Below are 25475 nucleotides of genomic sequence, written 5' to 3' on the forward strand. Positions count from 1 at the left end.
AAGATGGCGGAGTACCAAGGTTCGACTCGTTACACTCGGTTGGATAATTGAACAGCCACTTATTAATAAAGTACCAAGATTGGATACTCGCCACACCTTTTGACATGCTCTAGTTACTTGGATCTATCAATACTGAGAAGCTACCCCCTGTCCTCTATACAAAAATAAACCAAATGACCCAGACCGATTATTATTAATTGGAATATGGCGTACCATCATACCCACCACATTTAGAGCAACGAAGTGTCTCAAACTGTAGTGAGCTCCCCACGAGACATCTTCTATCCTCCTGCCGCAGGAGCAGGGTGTTAGCAGCGGTACAATGCAAGGCCGAGACAGCATCTCTACAAGACACGATTGGATATTTGAGAATGATGACAGAGCCTCTGAATGGTGATGGGAAAATATTGTTGGGCAGGGGCACATCGTATCTCAACACTTAAGAGATCTATTTAAAAAAATCACGAGAAAGGTTGTTAAAGAGTCTTTAAATGTCATCTTCTGTCCAAGATACATGGTATTAATCTCCTTTATTATGTATGGCGTTTTGCCTAGGTACTCTCAGTGTTACTTTAAATGAATATTCTTAGTAACTCGACGAGAGCCAAGATCGCCATTGCTTGACCGTATGGCATTGGCGTAATGGGAATTCTCTTGTAAAACTCCAAATCTGATCCCATGCCTGTTCCGAATGATGTGTTTAGCAATTGGCCATCGGAGTTGATATTACTCAAAACGCCCTGAATTGCTTTGAATGCTACACTTCTGTATTCTTCCTCCAGGTAGTGCTTTCGTTGTGCCTTCAGCAAGCCGAACGCAAAGCCAGCGGTTGCACTGGACTCTGGATAAGACCCATCCTCTTCTGGAATGTCCAGTAAAGTGCGCCATAGCCCACTTGGTGCTTGAAAAGCTTTCAATGATTCGCATTGAGCAGCTAGTGTGGATTTTAAGTGAATGCAGAAGGGGTCATCGGAGGCTAGATCTAACAATTCGATAACCTCTGGTATCACAATTGTAAGCCAGCTATTACCACGTGCCCATCTTGCCGACGCAAAGTTGTGGCCCCCATCGTTGAAAGACCATCCGTGAAAGAAGAGGCCCGTCTTTGCATCAAATAGATACTTAATATGTAGCAGAAACTGGTATTTTGCCTCTTTGACATAATGAGGGCGATCTAGCACAAGTCCAATCTTGGCCAGCGGCAACACAGTCATCATCAAGGTATCATCCCACAGCTGCTGATCATTTTCCTCCAAGTACGTAATATGCTGCATTCCTCCGTATTTTGTTCGCTCCAGGTCATGATATGCCCACTCTGCCCAGCTATCCAGCCAGGGGAGATAAGTAGGGTTCTTTGTCTTCTCATAAACATAAGCCAAGGTGAGCATGGCTGCCATTGTGTTGATGTTTTTGGTTGTCCCGCCAGAAGCAAATCGGTTTTGGAACCAATCTTCTATAATCTGAAGATATTTGGCATCTCCTGTCGCCTGGTAGTATTGCCATATTCCGTAAAGTCCGACACCATGTGTCCACTCCCAGTCATTCCAGCCCTTCGTATCTATTACTCGGCCATCGGCAAGAGTCATAAGAAACTCCCCGGTCTCATCCTTTATATTGACGAGCCCATGGATGAGGAGTTGTATTTTGGAGTGTATCTCCTTTGCGTCAAATCCATGGGCGGTGAGCGGCATATTGCTGGTCGGCTGCAGATATTGGCTGGGAAAATTGGCAGTTGGAACAACTGGAAATCGACAAAAGAAAGTTTGTAGAGTAGTAATTATCACGAGTGGAAGCTCCTTCAAAGCAGTTTAAGTGAGTTGCGGCTAGACCATGATAGATAATACTGGCCAGTTTGAGTTTTGCTCGGAGGAGATTGCCCGTCGGCGAATCCTTGCTATTCGGAATTACCACCTTCGGCTCGGCTCATTTCGAAGCGAGCATTGCCACAAATCCTGGCGTTTTCCATAGTTTGCGCCTAGTAGCATCTGCCCCGCAACGCCACAGGGGAGGCATTTACGACTCGCGAGGGAAAATCCTCCAACAGCAGAGGGCCGCCTCACGTTCATTGGTGGACTATACTCAGTACCACCATCTTGATGCTCGGTGTAAATTGAAGCGAGAGGTGTTGGAAACTTCATCAGTTCATCCCAGAGGCCGTTTCCACAGCAGAGTTTGGGGAAAGTCGCTAGTTTCGGCGTGACCCCAGATTTCGTTTTGCATTTGCGGGGAGAAGGTCTTGGCATCTGTCGGTATGCAGATGTGCTGAGCTTGCAGATGTTTAAAACACCGCCTTTCGCCTCGTTTTTGCTCAACGAGTCGCGCACGAGGCCTTTGACCTTGATTCAATCACGCCACATTTAACAACAAAACGGGGAGGGTTGAGCCTCAATCTCATAATGGCGCCACCAAAGTCCAGCCCCAGCGTTGACGAAATCGAGAATAATATAGCGACGATTTTGTCAAACGAGATTGAGAAAGACCATACGAATTATGGAAGAGTCGACAAGGAACTTGCTCAATACATTACCGATGCCAGAATCACCATCAGTCCGGAGAAGAACGATGAGCTGCGCCGTAAAATCGATCGGCGGATTCTAGCCGTCATGATTTCGACGTATTTCTTACAAGCCATCGATAAAGGCACCATGTCTTTTGCATCAATTATGGGCATTAAAAACGATACCCATTTGTCTGGCCAAGACGTAAGTTAGCTCCGGAACCTATCTGATGGTCAAAGTCGATCATGTACTAAATCACTTTGGAAAATATAGTATAACTGGTTGACAACTTGCGTTTTTATCACGATCCTGATTGTCGAATACCCTCAAAACTACATCATTGCGAGGGTACCAATCGCGAAATATCTCGGTTTCAATATTATGGCTTGGGGGGCGGTGTTAGCCTGCACCGCTGCCTGCACCAATTTTACCGGACTGCTCGTAGTTCGAACTCTCCTGGGCCTTTTTGAGTCGGTTTGTCAGCCAACATTCGTCGTCTTGTCTGCAATGTGGTATAGACGAGAAGAACAAGCTGCTCGTGTGGCTTATTGGTAAGCCTTGAGATCTTGAGACATATAAACAAGAATTTGCTAATCTCTTAAACTGCAGGTATATGATGAACGGCGCTCAGCAAATCGTTGGCGGCCTTCTCGCGTACTGTTTCAGTCTTATTCATTCTGGACCCCTAAAATCGTGGAAGTGGCTGTTCCTTATCTACGGGGCGATTTCCGTTTGTTTCGGCGTCTTCGTGGCGTGGTACATGCCTGACTCACCTATGAGGGCCAAATGTTTCAGCGAAGAAGATAAGCGACTTATGGTTGAGAGAGTCCGCGATAACCAAACGGGCATCCAAAATCGAGAATGGAAGAAAAGCCAGTTCATCGAAGCTCTGAAAGACCCTCAGATCTGGGGCTACTGCTTAATCCAGCTTTGCACAACGCTACCCACCTCCGGACTTGGTGCATTCCAGGGCATCATTATTTCGAGCATGGGATTTACAGTTCTCCAGACTCAATTGCTGGCAATGGTCCTTGGATTCTATATCATCATTGTGCTATTGGGCTCGACCTGGTTGGCTAAACGAACAAACCAAAACCTCTACATAATGACTGCATTTATCATCCCGTGAGTGTCCCTTGCCATTGCTGATCTCTGACAACGTCAAAGTAATAACCTTGATCTTAAATAGATCTTTCATTGGAACCATTTGCCTTATGACTGTCCCGATCGTTACGCGAAGTCAAAAAATCGGTCTTGTTGTCTGTTATAATATTACCATGTCGTTCTGGGCGGCTCAAACACTAGCGCTGTCTTTGCTGTCACGAAATGTCGCTGGACAAACGAAAAAGAGCGCAGCGGTAGCGCTTAATTTCATCTTCTGGGCAACAGGCAACGCAATTGGTGAGTGCTCGATACGTTGAGGTTTTTTGTCTTGCAAATTGCTAATGTCAAAAAGGCCCTCAAGTCTTCCTCTTCTGGGATGCACCCCGATACTTCATCGCCTTTGCCACCCATTTAGGATGCTATAGCTTGCTTGTTGTAGTTCTTCTAGCCCTGCGCTTTTATCTCTCGTGGGAGAATAAAAAGCGAGATAAACTAGCGGCTGCCGGAATGCACGAGGCTCGTGATGACCGAATGGTGCACGCATGGGAAGATTTGACAGATAAAGAGAATCCAAACTTCCGTTATGTCTTTTAAGACACTTCTATATCCATAGCACATCTGATACTTTATGACAAAGCCTATACTTCAATGACACATTTTCCATGATTATGATAGTAGTATGAGGCCAGAGCCCTCTGATCGCTTTCTTCGAAACTACATAAAATCATTCACATCGACCATCCAGAGTCAAATAATGCGTAGACACTGAAGTCGTTCCAAACATAAGACCTTCATGGCCACAACATTTCACAAAAACTTATTATCCAAACAAGAGGCTTCGATGTTAAGGCTGGCTGCATCTCAGGATGCACACTATCATGGAGAAAACATTATTGGCTTAATAGATACATGGTTTGTAATACTACTTCTCTATTGAAGCAAAATAATGGCAGTGTATTGGCCTCATCACTACTAAGGACATGGGTATCATGGACAAGTACGCTGCGTTACCCTCACCTATTTATGACAACGCGACATCATTTATCGACGACCTAGATTAAGATTCTGTCAAGCTCCCTTAAGCGGCGATATAATCTCTGTAGAGAAGGACGGACTATGTACACTGGAGGCATAAGCCCTGGTCATTGAGGGTCGTGGCATAGCCTTCAATGCTTCCAGCTGAAGACGGAATGTGTGGAAATTTCATTAGGGTCCAACCAACACTGTTAATGAATCAACATGCTTACATATTTGACATAGTCAAGCACATTCATAACTACATGCTCATATATTTTGCCGGCGTTGCTACTTATGGCACAATATTGGGGAGATTCTTCTTGTTTCCAAGACACTATTTACTCTTACTTCCCGCTCTTAAAAAGTGTAAGCAGCCACTCAAATTCCCTTCCTGAAATACCTCCAAGACTTTAATCAATCGAACCGACTGGATACTTCTGTGAGTGCCACCGATGGATATTAGCTTGGCAACTTTGCAGCCGTGTTTGTCATACATACGTTGAAGAGCAGCTGGAATCATAAGACACTGTTGAATGATTGTAGTGAGTTACGAGCAGTTGGTGTTCATTGGTTGAGCAGGTGTGCAAGGGTTGATACCATTCACATCCTGGTTGTAGTTTGTGCAAGAATATTGGATATATATGGTCTGCACGGATCCGAATCCCAGGCAAGATGCGGTAACCTGACCACTAGGTGCATTGTTGGATGTACACCGGCCTAACTCAGTCCCGTCACCATTGTTTTTGTAGTAAACGAAGTCATTTCCGCTCTTATAAAAGTTGATATCAACTCCACATGCATAAGCTCCAAAAGAGTTGTCCAGAATCGGATACCCGCTAAGGCTTGAGGACTTTTCCCACTGACAGCAACCCGGAGATTCAGAGCCATCAGATATGAATATGAGATCTTGAGTTTCAGAAACGCCGCCTGCATGGTCGATTACGGTATACGACTCTGCAATAGCAAAGTTGTAGCCATTGGCGTCTTTGAGAAGTCCTGCTAAGCCAAAGATAAAAGAGAGCAAAGATGCCGGAGCCATTTTAAAATGCAATAAACAAGAAGTTGAGTATAAATAGACGGCTGACTAAAAGTTCAGGTGGGCAAGGCTAGAGTTAGGTCTTTTTCTGTATGAGTTTAATCACGCTTTATTTCTTTTCAACAAAAAGAGATGAAATTGAGTAGTTTATATAAACCTCAAGCTGATATTCCTCGCTGCTCGCTGGTCGCCGCAGTATTACATCACTTCCCAAAACTCTCTTGACGCTTACACTGACCTTCCTATTCAAATCATCTCCTTCACCCATACAATTATTTTATAATGTTATATAATAGGCTGATTGACAATAAGCACTAATATGCCGATTTATCCTTAAAAGATTACAACGAGTTTGAAGAGCGAGTTTACAACTCTCTTGGCATGTAACAGCTCTTTCACAATGCTTATATCATTAGAAGGTTCTGTTCTCAGACGTTTTTAAGCTTAAAATAGAATATTCTTTGTCTGTATACAACAAGGGACTCGCTAGGCACGATTTGGTTTGAAGTTGGCAGTCCCTACTGTTCCTATCAAATTCCACGAAATTGGTTGCTTTGCCAATATTGATACAAGGGCATGGAAAATAAACGGGAATAATATAAAATTCTCCTCCAAGAATTACGAATCTCTCCTCATTAAGTTCCATAGTTCCGTTTATGTTTTGTGGAAATGGCTAACAAAAGCCTTGGCAAAGCCGTAGAGACAAATCATCCGGCAGAAATGTCAGCCGACAACGTTCAATGAGGCTTGGCATACGGGGACTTGCAAATTTGCGTCCACAATTTCTCGCTCAAGTATAAGCACTCAAAGAAACAAAGAGTAATCAAACGACAAGAATATCCAATGAGGTGACAAAGAGGACAAACACGTCCTAAACTACGCAATATCGCGGATTGTCATTGGTGCGGTTGTAATGAGTTAATATCACAATTACAAACCGTTTTTATGCCTTGGTTAAGGAATTACGTCAAATGGGTACTATTATCATGTATCACTGCAAGGACCATTATCCCATACCTAAATTAGAGACTGCTGCAATCATGTTTTCTAATACTTCAGAGTTTTCCATCAGAGAGCAGGTATGCAACAAGCACTATGTAGTTCTTGCGATGGAACCCGGTCTTCGCATTTCCAAAAGCGGGAGTTGTCAGCGTATGGATTTCCTTCTGGGGTTCCTTTACAAAAAGAATAAATATAGAGATATTTCTTTCCCAGCACTTGGTTCCAAAGTCACAAAACTCGTGTTACAACCAGCTTACCGTTCGATTCTTGTCTCACAAAGCAGTCTAGTCCTTCGGTTACCGGAACTAGAAACGCAGATTGATATTTAATCATATGCATTAACTCTTTGAACTGTTGGTTTCTTTCGAATGTTTCTTATTATGACTTCTATGGGCGTATCCTAGCATACCTACGGTATGTTGTTCCGACTGAGCTGTAGTAACCATCTATCGACCCAGTGTCACGACAACGGCTTCTGTTGATGGAATTGTCAATTTTGCCATGCCTTTGGAAATGTGTAGTACTTCATTGTGAGGTCGACCTGATTGCGCGAGCCGCCCATGGGTATAGTTCCAGCTAAGCCCACCCCAAGTAATGTCTGAGTCTGCACTGGCTCCCGCTCCGACAAGTCTCTGCACTTTGGCGGCTTTTACTCCAGAGGGGAAGTTCAATGTGACAACTTGGTTTGGACGAGGATATCGAGTTGTAGAATTCCATTCGTCAAGGTTGATGAGCACGTATTTGTTCAACTTTGATGATTCGTAGACACCATACGCAGAGAACTTCCAAAGCTCAGGGCCAAGATGAATGGGCAAGATTTGAACATGAGGATTGTGGCCAATTATATCTGCCACAACAATTTGGCCATAGAGAGGTGCCCTGACATAGGGTTGCATATTACCAGTGGGCACAGGAACCCAGCCCGTATATCCGAACGTGGTTCCCTGGATGAGATTAAAACGAGTGATGTTCTGTTTTTTGTGTATCAATATGCAATATTCGAAGTATGAAGAAGGAATGGAGTTGACGTACCAGAGACATTCCGTACATGAGATAGTCAATTAACCATAGCGAGCTGCCGAACACTCCCTCTACTTGATTCATCAGTAGATTAGTGTAGTCGCTATTTGTCTCACCCAGCAAGAAAGTGACGTTTGGGTAGTTAGTCTTCAAATAGTCATTGGCGGGGGAATAGATGCTAAGGTTAGCCACAACAGCAGTGTGGTTCATGAATGTTTCTATGCATCATCAGACATGGTCCAAAAAGAAGAAGAATGATGCCAAAAACTGACCTTGAAGTCTAACCCAACCCTGGTTGCCAGCCGCATAGCTATCTCTGAGTTAGCGGACAACGAATAACAGCTTAAATCATGACATACTGATGCAGGGAAACAGATTTGACATGGTCGGTCAGATCAATACCCCCATTAAACGCGTTGGGCCTGTTTTCAAATTAGCCACCTTTAGTCTCCAAAAAGAAAAGTGAATGGCTTAGCTGACGTGGTGAAAGTTTTCAATTCCGCGTTCGCAAACACCAAGGCTTGGAAGAACCTTTGCTCGTCCAAGCCGTACCGGTTTCCCTTGAGAACATTTTCCGAGATTGCATTCGCATACGTAGTCCATTCTTGCAGGTAATCATAGACTGTATACCCACAAGGTCGAACAGCACATGGGTAAAGATCTACTTCATTTCCGATCTCAAAGTCGATGAGATTGCCCTTAAGAGTATTCATAACGTGTTTGCACACTTCAATGGTGTTGTTGAGACCCCAGCTGGCGTTGTTGGCGAGATTAGCCTGGAAGCTCCACAAAGAGCCTGGGAAATTGTTAAAGGCCTCAAAATACACAGGTCCAACGTTGACTACCGATGGAATGCCATTAGAGCCTGTCTCAACTAGGATTGACTGTTTTTGCGACGCATTATAATATGTCCGATCGCTGATGCCGGGTATTAGCAATGGTAACATATTCTTTCGACAGGCAGGGCATACGCAGATGTGCCGCCCACTCGGATATACGGATGTTTCCCAGTCTTGCTGTACAGGAGATCTAAGATATCACGAGAGAATAGGTTAGGGTGACTGTTGTTTCCTATTGGGGGTGGATTAGCTCGGAATCGCCCATTGATATACTCAGAAACCGCCTACCAGCAAAATCAGGAAGCCAATGAGCTGGGAAAGAAAAAGAGGCAAAAGCATGATCTACAATTTGGGATGCTCCATGAGGCACACTACCAGGAGCTGCAACTCTGATTGGGGGATCAGAAGTTGCTGCAGCTCGCTGGGACAAAAGGAGAGCCGCTATGAGAGTTTGGCGCATATTTTGGTACAGAAGAAATTGTAGAGGGCGAGGAGACTTCAAAAGCATACAGAAATCGATGTTCGGTTACGGTATACGGGGCTGCTGAGCTTTTATATCCATTCTCCCTAATGCTAGCCTTCTATGACAGATTGGTTCGTAGGAAGCATCAGAAAATACACATAGTACTTCTAAGGCTGTGATTTCAATGAAGACATTCAACCTAGACAGGTCGTCATTGTAACTAGCTCAAACAGGGCATAAATCACTCCACAAACTTACCTCTCAGCCTACACGGGAGCGTCAATCAGGGGAGAAACCCCGTAAAACATTTTGATGTGGAGGGCATAGTAGCGGCTTTCGGTAGCTATCAACCGGAGTTCGGCAGGATCGCGGTGAGGGGCTCAAGGGTATTCGCGACTGGTTGACGGCTTTCGGGTGGTAGGTAACGTTTTAGGTGTAGATCGAATCATTTAAACTCATGGGATTTGATCAATGTCAATCAGAACGCAATAGCAGGAAAAAGTCTTGCTGTAAATAAGGCCAACGAGGGACACTATTGCCAACTGCGTTTAGAAAAGAACGACGCGCAATGTAGCCAAGTTGTCCAGCATATCAAACTTAGTACAGTCAATTGCGATTCGACGGTATCATAAAAATTGCTACTAACGCAAATATAAGCATCAGGATTAATCGAAATAAAACAAATAACAAGACATTGATTAGAATAAGTTTGACACTGTCGCTAGCGCAAGATGCCGCTTACAGGGGAAATGATCACTCAGCGCGGTCTCAGCTCTCAGTGCATGTGTAACATGCAATATTCCACTTTCTATGAACCGTGGTACTCCCGATCACTTAATATATTGCTTTATCCATGCATCCTATTTGGTGTATATGGAGTCTATGGACAAGACTGAGCCATACCTACGCGCGCCACGGGGGTTTCTGGTCAATGCTTGGCACTTGTAACATGGATTTTTTTTCGTGTTACAAGGCGCTATAAATTATTTCTGGCCTCTATGATCGTAATAGAGTAAGCAAAAGGCTTGTGGGGCCCATGACAAGAGAAATCAACAATGACCAGAAAACGCTTCGGCGCGCGATGGTAGGGAATACGTTAATGGAGCGCCGTTGCCTTGGTTACCATCAGGCCGTCCATAGTCGAAGTATGCCCAGATTGCAACAGAATTCTGGAGACATCAGTGACTTGCTGCTTGGCTTGAATTACCCTAGATTCATTTCATGCTCCAAATACCCTACCATAAAACAACAATGAACAGTATTCATTCTTCTGATTCTTATAGTAATGACGCTAATATGACGAAACCATTCAATTTGCATTTGTCATACAACGCAGACACTAGGCTACTGTGAAGATCGAGAGCCATGACCAATTGATTATACTCGTGGTTTGCTACTCGTATGCATCACTATACACAGATCATTGCTTGAGAAAACTGCGCCTATGTTGCTAGAATTAAGTTAGGCATCAGTAGGAGTATCGCATCTTTGCGAATTGCGCGGAAATGATAAACAGATAAATGCAAAGCTAAAGCTGATTGTGGTACACACATCAACACTCCAATCGTCTGGTACGCAATGGTTTGTCAAAATTGTACAGCCGTAAAAAAGGTATTGCCCGGGCAGCAATGACGTATTGGAGAATCCATTTCGAGTCAAGATCTCCTGATGTAGTACTTTTATATCTAAATCACAGATTATATGAAAACGTAATTGATGTTTGAGGCATAGAAGACTTGTTCTTAGGTAGTGATCGTTAATAAATAATATGAAGATATTGTGAGAGGACATATGAGAAGTTGGCAATATCGGTCTTGCTGCACCTCTGTTTATCTTTAAACTCTCTAGCTGGTGCGACTTCTACATGGCCTCTTCATCAATTGATTTCCGCCATCCAGATATCAGATGACTCGTCGTGCGGGCCGATTGGACTATTTCCTTGAACGACCGTTGGCTAGGCGATCGACTATCATTCCGCCGACCGCACTTTCCACGATATGGCGTCCTCTTTTCCCGTCATCGTCTTTGCTCACGAGTGCGTCCATGGCTGCGGCACTCACGGCTGCCGTAACGGCTCGCCGAGATCTCTCTGGATCGTGTCGTGCTCGGATAGCCTCCGTAACGCCTGCTGTTAGGGCCGCCGTAGCTACCTCCACAAGGCGGTTTTCGCTACGAGCTCGAGTATGAGATCGATGGTGATGGTGATCTCCACGTTTTCGGTATTCAACATCATCTTCGTTGTGCAGGGATCGGCCACGACGACCAGATTGCCGTGCCTCACGGTGAGGCATTATTTCACCCTGCCCATGTCTGCCACTATGTTGATTATGATGCCTTCGGACTGGCCGGTCATGGTGCTCGACGACCCGTTCTCTCTCAGGCCCTCTAGCAGTGGATTTCACTTCGCGAAAGTGGCCTTCTTTGACAGGGTGGCTGGATTCGTAGAGACGGCTCGGGCGAGAGGGATGGGAGACACCATAGCGCATCTCATCATCACTATATTCATAAGAACTGCGGCGTCTTGGCATGATGTATAGTAGCTGTTTGAAGATTGACACAAGAAGGTACTCTAGATGCAAAGGTAGAAATCGATAATGTTGGGCAACGCTCTCGTGTCGATAGACTAGTATGTTGATTTGGATGTTGTTCTGAACGAGAAAAGATTTTAAAACTTGTTTTCACCCGCATATAACGAAATGAAATCATTCATACTATTTTCGTTAAGTGATAGGCGCTCTAATCTGTCGATCTGTGGCAGCTTGAAGAGCATTTTGGCGAACCATAACACCGGAAGCTTGCCCTTCACTTTAATTGGAGTGACGTACTTGTGAATCATGCGCGACATCATAATGAGTTTTTTAATCATGTCTTATCAAATGAACAAATTAAATGAATACATAAGTTGAAAGTCGTATTTGCTAATCGTGGTCTTCTTACAGAAATGATGCTGGCGCAACTCTTAGTGTCTATAGGTATGTACAATCTAACAAGGTTTTTCGCAATTCAGCTCATTCATAAAAAAAATGGAATTTATTCTCTTTGCTAAAAACTGTACTCCAAGTCATAGAGTACCTAATTCATTAAAACATTTCGGAATTTAACAGCAATAGCCTAACACACTGTCATCTAGTGGAACAGTCTTTTGTAAATTCTGACTCTCGCGCTATGAATGCCCATTTTGGTCTCTACTTAAACATTGGGCACTTGCAAATAAAAAATCGTCGTATATTCAGAACTAGAACCGAGAGCGCCGTGAGTAGAATATTGGCTCCTAATAAAATGTTCAGGTGTAGTTACATAGAAATTTTATTATTCGTCCCATTCGCTTCCTACCAACAATTTTTGAGCCATTGTCATGACGCGCTTCCCGTACTCAAACGGCTCCGTAGTGATTGTCATGGGACCTTGCCCAGCCCAAACGTTAAAGACCCCAACGATGCTGGACATTGTCCTCGTGTGAAACTTGTGTCGAGCCCAGGGAAAGTCCAGCAAAACAGCACGATACACCCATTGGTCGTTACTTGAGACCACGCCTGTTCTCCAACAGTCAATCGGTGTTACCGCCCGTTCACTTTGAGCAGCCATTTGACTAGGCCCAGCATCAGTTGGTTCTGCTTTGCGGGGATGCCACACAAGGAATAATGAGTAATCTAAGACATTGAAGTCAGCAAGGAATTTAGTGTCTGTATTCAACAAAGTCATCAGCTCCTCCGTAGCCTGACGCGGCATTCGCACTTTGCTTGGGGGTTGGTCCACCAGCTTGTTCTTCACACTTTGCGGCACCAAGTTGCCATTTGCAATATCACTCTCCAGGAAAAAATAGTCTTTCGACTTCAGATCATATGTTTCACGGTGTGCTGTATCGCCAGCCTGCCCAGTGCCGTAGAGAAGGTTCTCCATGACAACATGGTGTGTTGGTTCAATGCCAAGTATACCCCAGAGTGGTATGCGGAACTTGCAGCAGGTTAGTGATACGCACCAGGAGACTTCCAGTGTGCTCCCACATATGGTTCAGATACGGCGTAAGCAATTCGTGGGTGAAGAATCGATGCTCGAAGCGTCTGTTCAGAGACTTGACAAGGGATTTACCGTACGAACTCTCAAAAAAATGTAGAACCACTATATCCAAGTCTCCCCATTGGACCCAGGTTTGCCGCATGGTGTTCATTAGACCCTGGCGACGGGCTCTCATCTGCAGGTTGAAAAGATCGTGTGTATCCACCATTGTTCAAATGCTACACGTCGCATCTTGGGCAAGAAAATCATCGCCCTGGTATAATTTCAGATCTAAATTCCATATATAAAAACAGCTAAAGATGTAATGTATGAGCCATGCACATAACGACCGCGCATTTTGTTGCTTGGTGGCATTTTCACCGTTCACGATGGCACGGATAATCTTGGTGGAGATGCGGCGCGTGCGGCCCTGCATTCTGCCGAACAAGATATAATCCGTTGATTTCAGCTGAGAGACGTTAGAATAGTATTTCAACAGCTCATATGCGTGCCATGGAATTAAGGCACTCACTTGCGATTAAACCTTTAACGTCACAAATACGCTGGCAGCCTTGCACAGTTATCTTTACTGCCATCACAGCTATGATCTGCTACTAATTGTTAGCCATACCTTTTGTCGTTGTAAATCAAACGGATTGATTCATCTTTATCGCGGCAAGCCTCAAGTTAGGGTGCATGAAAACAAAGATTACTCGGGTTGTCGAACAACGGAATTAGGCGTTGCAATAACCAAGGGTCGCACGTTGTGAGGATACGGGTTGTGTAACGTATTGGTTGGCTCGGAGTAGCGACAGTACTGTACACTAATAGGCGCCCTTGCATTTGGCCTGATGAGTAAGTTACTCAACTGGGACGTACATTTACAACTCCAACTGTTCCAAGAACACCTACACCAAAGAGAAAGAGCAAATTCTGGACACCGTAAGGTAAGAAAAGAAGAAGGAAAAAAATCCCAAATAGGGTGTAGTGATGCTACGTCTCGTCCGACCCACGAGCAGGCTAACCGAAGTCTTGGACTTTGCGCCAACAACCTTATCTTCGTCAGCGGGGACAATATCCTGCGAGAGTCATTTCTTAAAGTATATGTCTACTAGGACGATAGCACATAGTATCAAAATATGTGTTGTGCTGAATTTGCTTTCCCGCAGCTATTCTACAAGAATTTCTTTCTCTGTGATCTCTGTCAGTAGTCGTGATGAACGGGCTCAAGTAATAAAGGGGCTACAGCATCGAATCTAGGCTCATTCAAAGTATACTGTGGCGTTTGTGTCTTTTGTTGCTTTATTGTCAAAGACTCGTATTATATCTGATGATTTCCCTTTTACAAGCTGCAAGAACTAGCAGTCTACATCTTGGGTCATAGAATATTCCACACGCTATCGAAAGTGATTAAAGGATTCTTTGAAACAATAACAAAATTTCCCGAGGCCAAAAACATCAGCCGTTCTCCATACTGGACAAGAGTCACCATACAAATTTTGTAGAGCACTCGAGGTGTCTCCGTGATGAAAAGTACTGCGCCCAACCGCCCATCCCTGCACAGCCGTCTCCACCTGAAGTCTGAAGGAATGAGGAGACTTTGATCTCCACGAAATGTAAACGGGCGCTGACGAGCTCTTTCGGTAGTACGCCCAAAAGCTCTGTTGCTACTACTAAAGATGACTTGGGCGGTTAGCAGACCTCTCTTGAATGAGGCGGCGAAGAATGATTGGACGTGCTACTCCCCGTGCACGATACTTCTGCCAGTAGAACTAAGGAGCCTGAAGATTATGACGAGTCAAGGCCCAATAACAAAGGTAGAGAGGGGGGAAGCGGCATTGCGGGCCACGGAACTAGCAAGCGAGTCATATTAACGAAACCTATTGGATGCTAGTTGCTGCAAGAGTGATGCAGGAGTGCTGCATGTGCGAACAACACCGCATGATTGCTGGCAAATGCACCTATTATTGCGCGCTACATGCCTTATTGGCGCCGCATGCTGCCACGTATATACTGCTGCCCAATGTGGCTTATAGAAATGGATACATTTGTGGTTAAGAGCCACCACGTCAATCTCGCATGGTCCCAGTTGGTAGTTAGCGCGCTTTGAAAATATCAGGGGGGAATTATAAAAGAGGCCACAGTGAACTGTCCTGGAGATGTTTTATTCCGTATTGCAACAACATTCACATCATCTCGCAACATCCGCATTAACCAACACTCTGAGTTGAACGACTCGCTTTTGCTTCTTATCATTTTATATTCACAATGGCTCTGGTATGTGGACACGAGTATTCTGGAATATATCCTCCCATCTAACGAAAGTCTTTATAGCAAAACGTTCAAGTCCGCCCCCACGAGACCGTTGATCTCAATGAGCTTGAGACGTATGTGACAATCCTTGTAACACTATGAATAGTGCTAATCTTTGATAGATTCATCGAGTCTCTCATCGGGCAGACTGTTCCTTCTACTGTCTCCCGAGTTCCTGTCTTCTCTTTCAAGTAGGCTCAAACATTTCGACATATTATTGGAGTGGCATCGTTACTTACTATAGCATAGGACGACTGAAGAGAATGTCAAGTTGATCAAGGACAAGTTTGGCGATAACATCATTGTCGATGCCGTCAACGCCTAAAAGAATAGGCAATTGTCATGCAACAGCATCCATAATGATATTTATGAACTTGGGGTACATAATAACCGGAATTCGACAGTACAGGGTCTGGTTGGAAAGGAACAGAGTGAAATAGAAGCTCTAACAACATATGAAGGGAATAACATAGAAGAATATATTAAAATATATATCAAATCCTTGTGACTTCAATTCTGATCGCTTCGTTTGACTCTTTGGATCTCGTAACATCTGGCAGTGTTTTTCTTAGAGCTAGTTGGGTATTGTGACAATTCATATACATCATGCAATGAAGGAGATCGTTCATAATTGTGCCGAATAGAATTGAGATACAAAAAAAAAAACGCCTATTGAACATGATATTGTGAAATTTTCGGTTATTAGAGAAGGAGTAGTTTAAGCCAACTGTCGGCTAGTACTGTTCCATCAAAAGATGTTCAGCCTAACAACTGTACTAAATTGCAGACTGCTAAAGAGATGAATGAAAACAAACTCGTTGGGTTGTCTGGCGGACAAGCCAGGTCATAAGGCTATTGGACACCATATATGGGACATTTGAGATTCGACAACCGCTGCTGGTAATTTATTTAGAACCATTATTTTATCTTGCCAGCGATCTCGAAAAGTGTAACTGGTAACTGTGCTGTCTGTAATGTTGTCTAATGTGTTGGGAAATTGTCGAAAATATACAGTGGGCATAGTGTCATTTCTTTTTCAGAATGCCTCAACAGGCCTGTGAGAAAGATTTTGACTGGAATGGCTATTGCTGCTGATTTTCCGTATATAAGCTACTCCATCTTGCTCACTTATTGCGGATTAAGAGGCTATGAACAGGGTGATTCAGCACACTATCAGGAACTCTAGAGGACTGGTCATTAGCCATGGTCTCCTCTTGTTTATAATAGCGCTGTGAAAGAAAGAAAAAATAAAGAAAAAAAGCTTTCTTTATTATGATAACTGCGGTGTCAATATCCTGGCTGACATTTTGGTAGATTACACATATATACTATATAGCTCGTACCAAGGTATGTTAGTAAATATGCTTCTTTGTATATCGCAAATCTTCAGACCTTTATAATATGAATTGAGGCTGTGGCAAAACATCAAATTCTGTAGGCTATATATCCAGCATCATCTATTGTTGTATTAAAGGTTGTCTACTGTCACATGAAGCCTTATTTGGCTGAATTGTGCACTTCTGACTATGTGTGATTTCGGTTTCTGGTTATACATAGTGGGGTTAGTTGCATCAGGTATTTTGCCGACCGGTTATACCGCAAGAGCCAAAGTGAAGTTCGCTGAGCCGCCGGCCGTAACTATTACGGCATGTAACCCTGCAGTCAATTTAATGCCTTCTGCCTTAATATATAGATTAAATTGGCAGCTAGAACCCCTACATATAACCTTAAATAATCCTCTGGGCGCTGTTGATGTTTTCAAAAAGCCGAATACACTTATTCAGGCTCAATGCCTGAGAATACTTCCAGGGGTAAGATACTCTGGGCATCTATCATGTAATAGGCTCATCTACCTGAGTCCTCATTTCAGTTTGCTATCACACAAGATTGGTATTGTGGAGAATTAGTCCGGATCTCATCTATACTGCCAGATCGGTCTCCAAAAGGCGGCCATAGGAAACGCCCGTGACTATATAACTTATTCTAGAATCCGTATTTTGGGTTGGGAACATCATACTATACAAATTCTTGCCTCTTCCTCACCACCAAAGTATCATCTTTTTTACTCGCCTCTAGGCCCCAACCCGAGCTTTATTTGATCACACACAGGTTTGTTATTCCTCATATCGCTATAGTCAAATCCATCCAGTCAAGAGAATATGCACCCAATCATTAATTCCGCAGAGATGTTTTTGCTAATCATAGCAGGCACTATCTAGTCTTTCCATAATTCATTCTTTCGTAATGAATAAGCCTATGAGTTCATTGCTGCTTGCAGCTACTTTACTGGCTGGTGGCTCTATTGCACAGCAAACTGTTTGGGGACAGTGCGGAGGTATAGGATGGAGCGGCCCGACTGATTGCGCTGCCGGATCCGCCTGTTCTACTCTCAACCCCTACTACGCTCAATGCATTCCTGGAGCCACTACCATATCTACCTCAACCAGGCCGACTTCCGTTCCGGCATCAACGACGAGGGCGAGCTCAACATCGTCAGCTACTCCGCCAGCTAGTTCTGGCGTCGCCAGATTCGCAGGAGTTAACATTGCCGGGTTCGATTTTGGCTGTGGGACTGATGGAACTTGCGTCACCTCGAAGGTATACCCGCCGCTGAAGAACTATGCTGGCACAAACAACTACCCTGATGGCGTTGGTCAAATGCAGCACTTTGTCAACGATGACAAATTGACTATTTTCCGCCTACCTGTCGGGTGGCAGTACCTCGTGAACAATAACCTGGGCGGAACTCTGGATTCAAACAACCTCGGTAAATACGACCAGCTCGTTCAGGCTTGCCTCTCTCTGGGTGTATACTGCATTATCGATATACACAACTATGCACGTTGGAATGGCGGGATCATTGGCCAAGGTGGGCCTACAAATGATCAGTTTACCAGTCTTTGGTCACAATTGGCAAAAAAGTATGCCTCTCAGTCGAAGGTTTGGTTCGGAATCATGAACGAACCACATGATGTGAATATCAACACTTGGGCCACTACTGTTCAAGCTGTTGTCACTGCTATCCGAAATGCTGGCGCTACTTCACAGTTTATTTCTTTACCAGGAAACGATTGGCAGTCTGCCGGAGCGTTTATTTCTGATGGAAGTGCAGCTGCTTTATCTCAGGTCAAAAACCCTGATGGTTCAACAACCAATCTAATTTTCGATCTACACAAGTACCTGGATTCGGATAACTCTGGCACTCACGCTGATTGTGTCACAAACAACGTCAATGATGCTTTCTCACCTGTTGCCACTTGGCTCCGCCAAAACAACCGCCAGGCTATTCTGACTGAAACAGGCGGTGGCAACACCCAATCATGCATTCAATATCTTTGCCAACAGTTCCAGTATATAAACCAAAACTCTGACGTCTATCTTGGCTACGTTGGCTGGGGCGCAGGCTCATTTGATAGCACTTATATCCTCACAGAGACCCCGACAGGTAGTGGAAGCTCTTGGACTGATACGTCTCTTGTAAGCTCATGCATTTCTCGAAAATAGCGGCCAGCAATTGTGTCAAGCCGCAAAAGTTTTTTACATTGTCATGTATTCTTCTCATTGAACATAGTTGTTATTCTGTGGTCTCTTTGTACTTAGGTTAGTTTTCACACGCTTTTATCAATACATACACATCTTGTTCAAAATTCTCGCATGTTTATCACAATTCTCATGCCTTGCCCCGCGTTCTGCAATACTCCGTGTATGTTGTGGCCAATGTGAAATATCGGCTACATACGATCTTTAAAACCAATAGGAACATCTTGTTCTTATAGTACTTCAAAGACCTAGATTCCACGATGAAACACATCAAGTCCATCAACGCTGTATCGCCTAGCTCGATAATTTAAATAAACTTGGATGACAGTCGCTAAACAGTACTACTATCATAACTGAATACTTCAACAATCTTCTAACAACACAAAGACTATCTCTTTGAACACTGTTATCTATAAGTACTATGAATACTAGGAAGGGCATGCTATCTTGTCCAAGAGTCATTATGCTGCGGCGTGACCATACCATTTCTACTCAGTGGCATGATAAACAAACTTAAAACTCCTTGAAATGGATGAGATTCTGAAGCTACGGAAAATATAATGAGTATCAGTTACACGGATACAAAGCAATTCGTGGTTATAGAACTGTTAAATTAGACTAAGATTATAAGAATTGGGGGAATTGGTGGCTCACGAGAACCCTTTTTTTTTTTCGCTTTTAACGCCCTATTAGTAAAGCTAGGCATGCGCTTACCAATCTTCCTGTCGAAACATCCGGATCCCTATGCGACTCGGAAATCTAATACGATCGCCTATTGTCCTGAAAGAGAATGGATATTCCAACTGACCTATCACTACATTAAATCGATAAACCCTGAGTCCCGGGGTGAAACACTAATAGAGTTCTCGTTTCCGGGATAAGCTGATGTCAAATGGACGGCAACTTCTTCCGAGCTCATACAGAGAGTCTAACTAAATTAGTCGTTATGTACTTGTATCAGCACTGCCCTTGTGCTTCTGTATAAGGAGTTCGAATAACAAATTCAGGTTGAATTTTCATCTTTCTGTTGGATCAGTCCATAATAGACAAGAGATTGAACAATACCGACCAATTGCTACAATGTGGAGCGATACCTCGATTCCTGATATTTCTGGAAAAGTCTCACTGGTGACGGGAGGAAAGTTAGTGACCCACATGCTTCTGCCTTGTACTCGTATAACGCCAAACTTACATTTATGGTTTAGTACAGGGATTGGTCTTCAAACAGTCAAACCATGTAATATGGCTACCATTAGATTTGTCGAAACCATTTGATATTGTGGAGGTCACACAGCTGCTGTCATCTTTGGGAAAAAGATGAGATATATTGAGTGGGCTTGCTTCTTATTCAATATTCCATAGTCTCGCGCTAATAATGAGTTATCTCCGCAGTCAATAATGCTGGTATCGCAGCAAATGGTTTCACAACGACCACGGAAGGATTTGAGACAACGATTGCTGTCAAGAGAGTGATTTTTTCGCCACTTACATATTCTATTCATTGTATTAATACAAGCATATGTAGCCATATTGGTCATTTTGTCCTTACAACGAACATTTTACCGCTTCTCAAAGCCACTGCATCTCGAGTTGGCTCTGATGTCCGCGTTGTGACAATGAGTTTCGTGGTCAAATACTATAATGAGGAAAATTGCTAAGCATCCAATATACAGATAAGCTCTTCTGCTGAGAGATTTGCACCAAAACATAATACTTTCGCAACAACCAAAGACCTTAATGAACCCGCAACGACCAATATGAACGATTATGGTTCACGAAGGGCTGTCTTCAGTCTCTATGGCATTAGTAAATTAGCGAACATTCTTTTTACAACAGAGTTGCAGAGACGGCTAGATCAAGAAGACATTGAAATCATTGCACTGACACTCGACCCCGGCCCAGTTGCTACTGATGGCGGTATGGGAAGTGTTTCCCAGCTTTCTCAACCCGGCCTTAAAATTAGTGATGAAAAGTCCCGAAAAAGGTGCTCTAAATCAAAAAAATTTGTGCGACCGCAAAGAAAGTAACAGACGAGCCAAAGACATACAAAGGTAAGTTCTTGACCTCGCCGGGGAAGATAAGCTCCGGGTTGAAAAGATCGCGCGACAGTGAGTTGGCTCGGTCCTTATGGCGGATTACAAAGGAGGCTCTAAAGAATGTTGGCGCGTCTTAATCGGCTAGCAATGAGCACTGAGGTCGGCATCGACATTACTTCCAATAATAATATTGAGACTTCTGCTAGCATATATCCCGAATCCGATACTTCTCGAATACATTGTGGCATTCGTCTTTAAAAACAATTGTCACGGCGGAAAACCAAAGTCTAACGCGCTATTAGTCTTTCATCACTGTTTCACACTCTATTTTATGACTTCACTATGCTGCCAACAGCCCGTTATATTCATCAATCTTTGCTAGGGATATCCAACTTCATGGTAACACTATCCTTTATTACTTCTTCAGAAAAAGCAACATATCCTCTTTCTTTGACAAAAGTTGCGTTCCATGGGCCTTGGGCTTTTTGCTTAGCCAGTTCGGTATAGAAGGCGGCGTGAGCCGGGCCGTCAATGGCGGCGTACACTGGATCTCCGTCAGGTTTCCGCTCATCGGCGAAATAAAATCTGTATTCCCGTTATCAATTAGAGTTATATCGATTATTTACCTGATTCAACTCACTTGTAACCGAACTCTTTATTTTCTTCTGCTAAATAATGCATCAAATGTGCTGATCCAGCTTTACCAACCCCTTGAGATAGTAGGGGCCGGACAACCACGAACGGGAGTTTGTTGCCTGTATAGATAAAAGTCCTAGATGAGTCTGATGAAAGCGTAGCAAACGACTTTGTGGCTAAATGTGCCGCGACATATGCAGACACAATGTTGATGTTATTGTCACGTTGAAAGGCTGCAATTTGTTGCTCCAGTGAGGTTGAAGGATTCAGACTCGATGAAGACGCTACAAAATTTTACGCTTCGTTAATCATGACTTTCATCGCATGGTTCACAAAAGAAAAGGAGAACGAACCATTGTAGACTACCACACTAGGATGGCCAAGTTCGCTTATGACTTTAGTGAATATTCCTTCAATCGAGGAAGGATCCGAAAAGTCAGCCTGCATCTGGAGATACTGCAGCTTCACGTCTTTTTTCGATCGTGAGACTATCGCCACTTTGTAGCCTTGTGCTGCAAACGCTTCTGCAACGTCGAATCCAACATTGGGTCCGAAGCCCAGAATGAGAGCCACCTCTTGAGCCATCTCGAAGAAAGAGTAGTTCCGTCAAAAACTGTCAAAAAGATGCGCCTTACAAAGTGACTACGCCAGAGTCTTGGAGAATATAGCTGGATAGTATACATCTTATATAGATTAATCGAAGCCAAAAATCGTTCCTACACACCCTTCGCTCACTGACTTTCGACTATTGCGCGAATACCGTGGCGCGTACTGGCACTCCTCGGAAATACTTGCCGACATTTTGTAAGCCTGTTCGCCCCACTCGATGGCTAGCGAGACGCTTTTCCGCCCAGTCGAGGTTAATACTTGCTCTTTATTACCTTAGCCTCTACCGCTACTCATCAATGGCGAGAGAAATTCTGTTGAGAGTTACCCAACTTCACGTAACACATGGATGAATGTTTCGTGAAAAGTTTCCCATTTTGACGTAACCCCAGCGATAGGTCTTACGATGAATGTGAAATCGTCGTGTTTTTATCCTCCATCCGGAGTTATATACGAGAGGACATCGATTGAACTTGGCTTTCGACTTTCTTCAAGGCTATCGAGCTATCGTCCTAAAAAAGCAAAACAAGATAAAAAAAAATCTATTTCACAATGGTATTCACCAAACTCATTATTGCTGGAAGCACCGGCTGGGTGGCGGATCATGCCATCCGCGCCATCTTGGCATCTACAAAGCCGAAGTTCGAGGTTACCATCTTGACCCGAGCCGACAGCGGCAAAGAAGCACCATCCGGACCAGGCGCAAAACTAATCGCGGTTGACTACAACAACCACAATCAACTTGTGAAAATCATCACCGGAGCTGACGCAATTCTGTCGTTCATTTCTGGACCTCCATCCAAAATCATTGATAAGCTGCTACTAAAGGCCGCGCAAGAGGCTGGCGTCCGACGCATTTTCCCGTCGGAGTACACTCTCGATATTTTGCACCCAGACGCAGCTACTCTTTTGACTGAAGGTGGAAATTGGCCTGAAGACAGCTCGCCCGTGCTCACGGCCCGCAAATTTGTTTCTCTGGCTCAAGAAGGTGGACCTACGAGCTTCACGACTCTGATTCCATCTGCATTTATGGATGGATGGCTTGAGGGAGCCTTTGGCTCGTTTGACCCTAAAAATCGTAAAGTTTCTGTCGTTGATAGTGGAGATTTTACTTTCTCAGGTTGTACGCTCCCCTACCTTGGAGCTGCCATCGTTGCAGTTCTCCAAATGGACGAGGGGAAAACCAAGAATAAACGCATTCATATTAGCGAGATTCGTACTACTATGAACAAAATCACGGAAACCTATGAGGAGACCTTGGGCACTAAGTTTGAGAAGACGCACGTTAGTTCTCAAGAACTAGTGAATCAACGCAATGCGAACCTCGCAGCTGGTAATCCTTTCGGTGCACTCTTCGTTACCATTCTTGTGGGTGCTTTCAATGGATGTGGAGCGGGCGACCTAGCTGACGGCTTGGATTTCGATGGTGATGGCTACTTGACGTTAAAGAAGAAGACGCTCAAGGAGATGACAGTTGAGGCTTTACAGAAGATTGGCGCTTAGGACGGTTTTTGTTATTCTGGTCTGTGATGACTTTTGAACGGAGATTATCAAGGAAAGCTGTGAAGCCAGATTTGAGAAGCTGTATGTTGAGAAACCAGTAGCATAAATTAGCATATCTTAACATCTCTTAAATGGACATTGCAGTAATACAGTTAGAGGTCAAATACAGATATGTATTCATGTCGTACTTGTAATATGACAGTGGTCTGGCCTACCAGATTATTTTTGCCTAGGCTGAAAGACCAATTTGCTTTCCCTTGTGGTCTTTGTGGAAATAAAGGACGAATGGACATTCTCTGTTTCGTTTACTCGGATATGACTGGTGGCATTCGTTTGCATACCGAGACAAACAATTAACACTCCGTGCGAGAGGCCAGGGCTAGCTGAGATACGACTACATCTAGCCCGCCTTGACAAACAATGATAAACGGCAGGGACTCATTGGTTGTGTGGTCATCTCTGATGCTCTCTCTGTTGGATAAATCATCTATGCACACCGCTCTAACGGAGGAAATTATTGCGCCACTTCATGTTCTAAACAAACTGTATGAATAGTACTGTTGAAGTTCGGTGCCACATTGTCTTTAGATGCTCCATAGCTCCGTGCTTACTCCGTCTAAATGCCGGGCAATTAGTAAGCCCTCTAAGTCCGTCGAAAGGGCGGATTGCAAATAGTCGCAACCGACAGTCCCTTCACGCAAGCCAAGTTCGAACACAGGTTGCCCTTATTATTTCCTAGATTCCCAGCTATAAACTCGGGATTCAAGGAGCCTACTAGAAAAACGCTCGTAATAGCACTTCGGCGAGAAAGAATTACCACAGGAAATAGGGTCGACAACTCGCACGAGTCATAGTGGTTATTCCAGATGGGTATTAAAGGGTGTTGGACATGTCGAGGTAAGACTCTTTGAGTAACTTGCTTGATTTGGAAGCTGAAGTATCTTATCTAGCCCGCAAGGTTCGGTGCGACTTGCGAAAACCTACATGCACTAATTGCGCCAAGGCATTGCAGCAGTGCAGAGGCTATGGCATGCAATTGTCTTGGCCTCGAGAGGGCAACAAGCGGCGGGCTTTAGTCAACCGCGACACGGCAGGGCTGGCCAAATTCTCACAGCAATACCGGGGACGAGGCGTGATGTTTTTGAACGCGTTCACTTCGGATGTGGCATTAGCTGACGCGCTTCAAGAAAATCGCGAGCTCGGTGGGTAACTTTGACTGCCGCACGCCCATCCGAGTTATCTCACTAACGTAGGATATATAGCCCATTATTTACATACTTTGCGGGTGCCGCACTTACCAATCCTCTCACAGTCTCTACTCTGGGAAGATTACCAACTGCTCGACTATTGTGGGTGATCTGGCCTCAATGAAACGTCACGCCGCTTAACTCTGCTCTAATAGTCAAGGAAACGAAAACGCGAATCTTGGCACCCGTCATTGATGAATCACTGGCGCATTTCATAATGAGAATGGCAATTATTAATGATGGTTCATTGGCCAATCCAGTGATGGAAGGCATATTTGCATTGTCTTCTCTACTACTTCTAGGGCCTTCAAAGAGCCAGAGCCATAAGTCTCGCCTTATCTCAATGTTGCAGAAAAATGTCACCAGGACGGATAGAGAAGGCGTTCTTCAAAATCTCATTGCCACTATGCTTCTATATCAGTGTGAAGTATATACACTCTCACTCCCAACTGTTACAGATGTGGACTTTGACTGTTTTAGGTTTGCAACACAGCCGAGCCAGGAGGACTATGGCGGTTTTATCTTTGTGGCGCGAAGAAAATCATCTCTGCCGCTTCCGAATCAGTACCATTATATCAACATGACTGCGCCGTATTGATGGATTGGGTCTATTACCATG

At 44.1% G+C, this 25475-nt stretch overlaps 9 protein-coding genes across 9 annotated transcripts; 4 read left to right on the forward strand and 5 right to left on the reverse strand.

Moving 5' to 3' along the window:
- Positions 1-572: 572 nt before the first annotated feature.
- Positions 573-1691, reverse strand: Triagg1_8413 (CAZyme family GH105; the record flags this gene model as incomplete). The annotated part of the gene is made up of 1 exon (XM_062903257.1): positions 573-1691. The coding sequence occupies one exon, from the start codon at positions 1689-1691 to the stop codon at positions 573-575; it is 1119 nt and encodes a 372-aa protein (XP_062752606.1).
- Positions 1692-2396: 705 nt separating this feature from the next.
- On the forward strand, positions 2397-4196 carry Triagg1_8414 (uncharacterized protein; the record flags this gene model as incomplete). The annotated part of the gene is made up of 5 exons (XM_062903258.1): positions 2397-2702; positions 2772-3049; positions 3108-3623; positions 3688-3899; positions 3955-4196. The coding sequence occupies 5 exons, from the start codon at positions 2397-2399 to the stop codon at positions 4194-4196; spliced, it is 1554 nt and encodes a 517-aa protein (XP_062752607.1).
- Positions 4197-7103: 2907 nt separating this feature from the next.
- On the reverse strand, positions 7104-8976 carry Triagg1_8415 (CAZyme family GH79; the record flags this gene model as incomplete). The annotated part of the gene is made up of 8 exons (XM_062903259.1): positions 7104-7628; positions 7690-7748; positions 7794-7895; positions 7950-7987; positions 8037-8099; positions 8158-8595; positions 8649-8748; positions 8805-8976. The coding sequence occupies 8 exons, from the start codon at positions 8974-8976 to the stop codon at positions 7104-7106; spliced, it is 1497 nt and encodes a 498-aa protein (XP_062752608.1).
- A 1934-nt stretch (positions 8977-10910) lies between these two features.
- Triagg1_8416 (uncharacterized protein) lies at positions 10911-11507 on the reverse strand (the record flags this gene model as incomplete). Its single annotated transcript, XM_062903260.1, has 1 exon — positions 10911-11507. One exon carries the CDS (start codon positions 11505-11507, stop codon positions 10911-10913), a length of 597 nt encoding a protein of 198 aa, XP_062752609.1.
- A 707-nt stretch (positions 11508-12214) lies between these two features.
- On the reverse strand, positions 12215-12879 carry Triagg1_8417 (uncharacterized protein; the record flags this gene model as incomplete). The annotated part of the gene is made up of 2 exons (XM_062903261.1): positions 12215-12250; positions 12313-12879. The coding sequence occupies 2 exons, from the start codon at positions 12877-12879 to the stop codon at positions 12215-12217; spliced, it is 603 nt and encodes a 200-aa protein (XP_062752610.1).
- Positions 12880-15243: 2364 nt separating this feature from the next.
- Positions 15244-15613, forward strand: Triagg1_8418 (uncharacterized protein; the record flags this gene model as incomplete). Its single annotated transcript, XM_062903263.1, has 4 exons — positions 15244-15252; positions 15310-15362; positions 15411-15479; positions 15538-15613. 4 exons carry the CDS (start codon positions 15244-15246, stop codon positions 15611-15613), a joined length of 207 nt encoding a protein of 68 aa, XP_062752611.1.
- A 1931-nt stretch (positions 15614-17544) lies between these two features.
- Positions 17545-18792, forward strand: Triagg1_8419 (CAZyme family GH5; the record flags this gene model as incomplete). Its single annotated transcript, XM_062903264.1, has 1 exon — positions 17545-18792. One exon carries the CDS (start codon positions 17545-17547, stop codon positions 18790-18792), a length of 1248 nt encoding a protein of 415 aa, XP_062752612.1.
- Positions 18793-21232: 2440 nt separating this feature from the next.
- Triagg1_8420 (uncharacterized protein) lies at positions 21233-22085 on the reverse strand (the record flags this gene model as incomplete). Its single annotated transcript, XM_062903265.1, has 3 exons — positions 21233-21449; positions 21505-21784; positions 21854-22085. The coding sequence occupies 3 exons, from the start codon at positions 22083-22085 to the stop codon at positions 21233-21235; spliced, it is 729 nt and encodes a 242-aa protein (XP_062752613.1).
- A 573-nt stretch (positions 22086-22658) lies between these two features.
- On the forward strand, positions 22659-23609 carry Triagg1_8421 (uncharacterized protein; the record flags this gene model as incomplete). Its single annotated transcript, XM_062903266.1, has 1 exon — positions 22659-23609. One exon carries the CDS (start codon positions 22659-22661, stop codon positions 23607-23609), a length of 951 nt encoding a protein of 316 aa, XP_062752614.1.
- Positions 23610-25475: the final 1866 nt, after the last annotated feature.

Source organism: Trichoderma aggressivum, assembly GCF_033847375.1.
Source record: "Trichoderma aggressivum f. europaeum strain CBS 100526 chromosome Unknown scaffold_041, whole genome shotgun sequence".
In the NCBI taxonomy this organism is placed as follows: Eukaryota; Fungi; Ascomycota; class Sordariomycetes; order Hypocreales; family Hypocreaceae; genus Trichoderma; species Trichoderma aggressivum.